The sequence below is a fragment of the Sinocyclocheilus grahami genome, unplaced genomic scaffold (assembly GCF_001515645.1).
Source record: "Sinocyclocheilus grahami isolate Dianchi unplaced genomic scaffold, SAMN03320097.WGS_v1.1 scaffold1491.1, whole genome shotgun sequence".
In the NCBI taxonomy this organism is placed as follows: domain Eukaryota; kingdom Metazoa; phylum Chordata; class Actinopteri; order Cypriniformes; family Cyprinidae; genus Sinocyclocheilus; species Sinocyclocheilus grahami.
This window is the reverse complement of record NW_015506670.1, coordinates 44,939-46,842: the sequence shown is the minus strand read 5'-3', so window position 1 is coordinate 46,842 and position 1,904 is coordinate 44,939. Positions and strand designations below refer to the sequence as shown.

General features: G+C 37.7%; 1 protein-coding gene across 1 annotated transcript in view; it reads right to left on the bottom strand.

The window, feature by feature from the left end:
- Nucleotides 1-1,904, bottom strand: part of LOC107570675 (DENN domain-containing protein 2D-like) — a 16,000-nt gene that overhangs the window by 12,032 nt on the left and 2,064 nt on the right. The window contains exons 2-3 of the mRNA XM_016256929.1: nt 1,773-1,859; nt 472-644 (exon numbers count right to left, since the gene is read on the bottom strand). Of these exons, the coding sequence (XP_016112415.1) occupies nt 472-644; nt 1,773-1,842 (243 nt within the window). The 5' untranslated portion in view covers nt 1,843-1,859. The remainder of the gene's footprint in view (nt 1-471; nt 645-1,772; nt 1,860-1,904) is intronic.

Sequence of the window (1,904 nt, the reverse complement as noted above, 5' to 3'; positions counted from 1 at the left end):
AGAGAGCGAGTGTGTGTGTGTGTGTGAGAGAGTGTGTGTGAGTGTGTGTGTGTGTGTGTGAGAAAGAGAGCGAGTGTGTGTGTGTGTGAGAGAGTGTGTGTGAGTGTGTGTGAGTGTGTGTGTGTGTGTGTGTGTGAGTGTGTGTGTGTGTGTGAGTGTGTGTGTGTGTGTGTGTGTGTGTGTGTGTGTGTGTGCGTGTGTGTGTGTGTGTGTGTGTGTGTGAGTGCGTGTGTGCGCGCGCGTGTGTGTGTGAGAGTGCGTGTGTGTGTGTGTGTGTGAGAGTGCATGTGTGTCTGTGCATGCGTGCGTGTGTGAGTGAGTGTGTGTGTGAGCGTGTGTGAGTATGAGTGAGTGTGCATGTGAGAGTGTGGGTGTATGTGAGAGAGAGTGTGTGTGTGTGTGTGTGTATGTGAGAGAGTGTGTGTGTGTGTTTGTGTGAGAGAGTGTGTGTGTGTTTCTGTGTGGACTGACCTTGGGGAACTGGTAGGTGATGTGGGGCTCGTAACCTTCCTCGTTCCTCTTCTTCCTCAGACTGACAACCAGCAGATACTCGAAGAACAGCTGACCCATGTGACTGCGCTCCCGTCCTGCAGGAGGCGCCGCGGCTGGAGCCGGATACACACCGGGATCAGAGGAGCTGCGCTCTGAACACACACACACACACACACACACACACACGTGTGACATTTAACGACAGACGCTTCTGAGAAACACCACTGCCAAACCACAGGCAGAACAATGAGGAGGTGAGATGCTCACAAACACGCTTTGTGCTGCGAAACCTCAGAGGAAACAACACTGGAGCATCTGACAGCATCTCCACACAACATCACATTCAGTTCTCACTCATCACACACCAGCTCTAGAGACTAAACAAACAGCACTTCAACTCAACATGGACTCCTCACTTCTCTCATCAAATCTGCTGTTTAATTCATAAACGCATGGCATTACAGAGCTGTTTCTGGCTCTCTGTCATCAGAGCAAGAGACTGAACTCATGCTGCTCAACTCTTTATATTCTCAGTCTCTGGAAAACTGACAAAGCCTCCTCTGCTGACACTGTCAGAGATCAAAATCAGAGATATATACATCATTTATACGTGTTTACTAATACTGAAATAATATTTTAAAAATGCAAAAAAGTAAATACTTAAGAAAAAATATATTTCCTATTAATGAAAAACAAATAAATATATAAACATATAGATAAATTGTGATGTTATAAGTACTATTTTCTTAAATGTACAATATTTAAGTATGAATTTGAATCAGAAATTACAGGTAGATTACACACACACATATATATATATGGTGTAATTTATTATTTTATTATAATATAATATATATAAATAATAAATAAATATTTTAAAATGTATGAAAATATATATTATGTAAAATTAAGGGTTATAAAAAATTATTAATTGATGTATCATTTTAACCGTTCTGTTACATAATGTTAAATAAAAAAAAAAATTCTAAATGTAAACACACACAAAATAAATATATTTTAAAATAAATTATATGTGTATATTTTTTTATAAAATATATATATTTTTGCATATGGTTATATACATACATACTATATATATATATATTAGTAAAAAAATATATGGATTACATGTATTAATGTTTTAATACATTAAAAAATTATGAATAAATATTTAATAAAAAAATTTTTTTTAATTAAAATAGAGTTAGGTTTATGGGTATATAAAAATATCTACATTTCACTCAAAATATGGATTATTCTGTAAAATGTGTGCGACTCACTGGTTCTGTGGAGTTTCTCCTGAAGTGTGGAGAACATGGAGCTGATCTTCTTCATGGCTCCGTGATCCATGTCTGCCAGAATATCAGCTGGAAACACACACACACACACACAGACACAGACAGACACACACA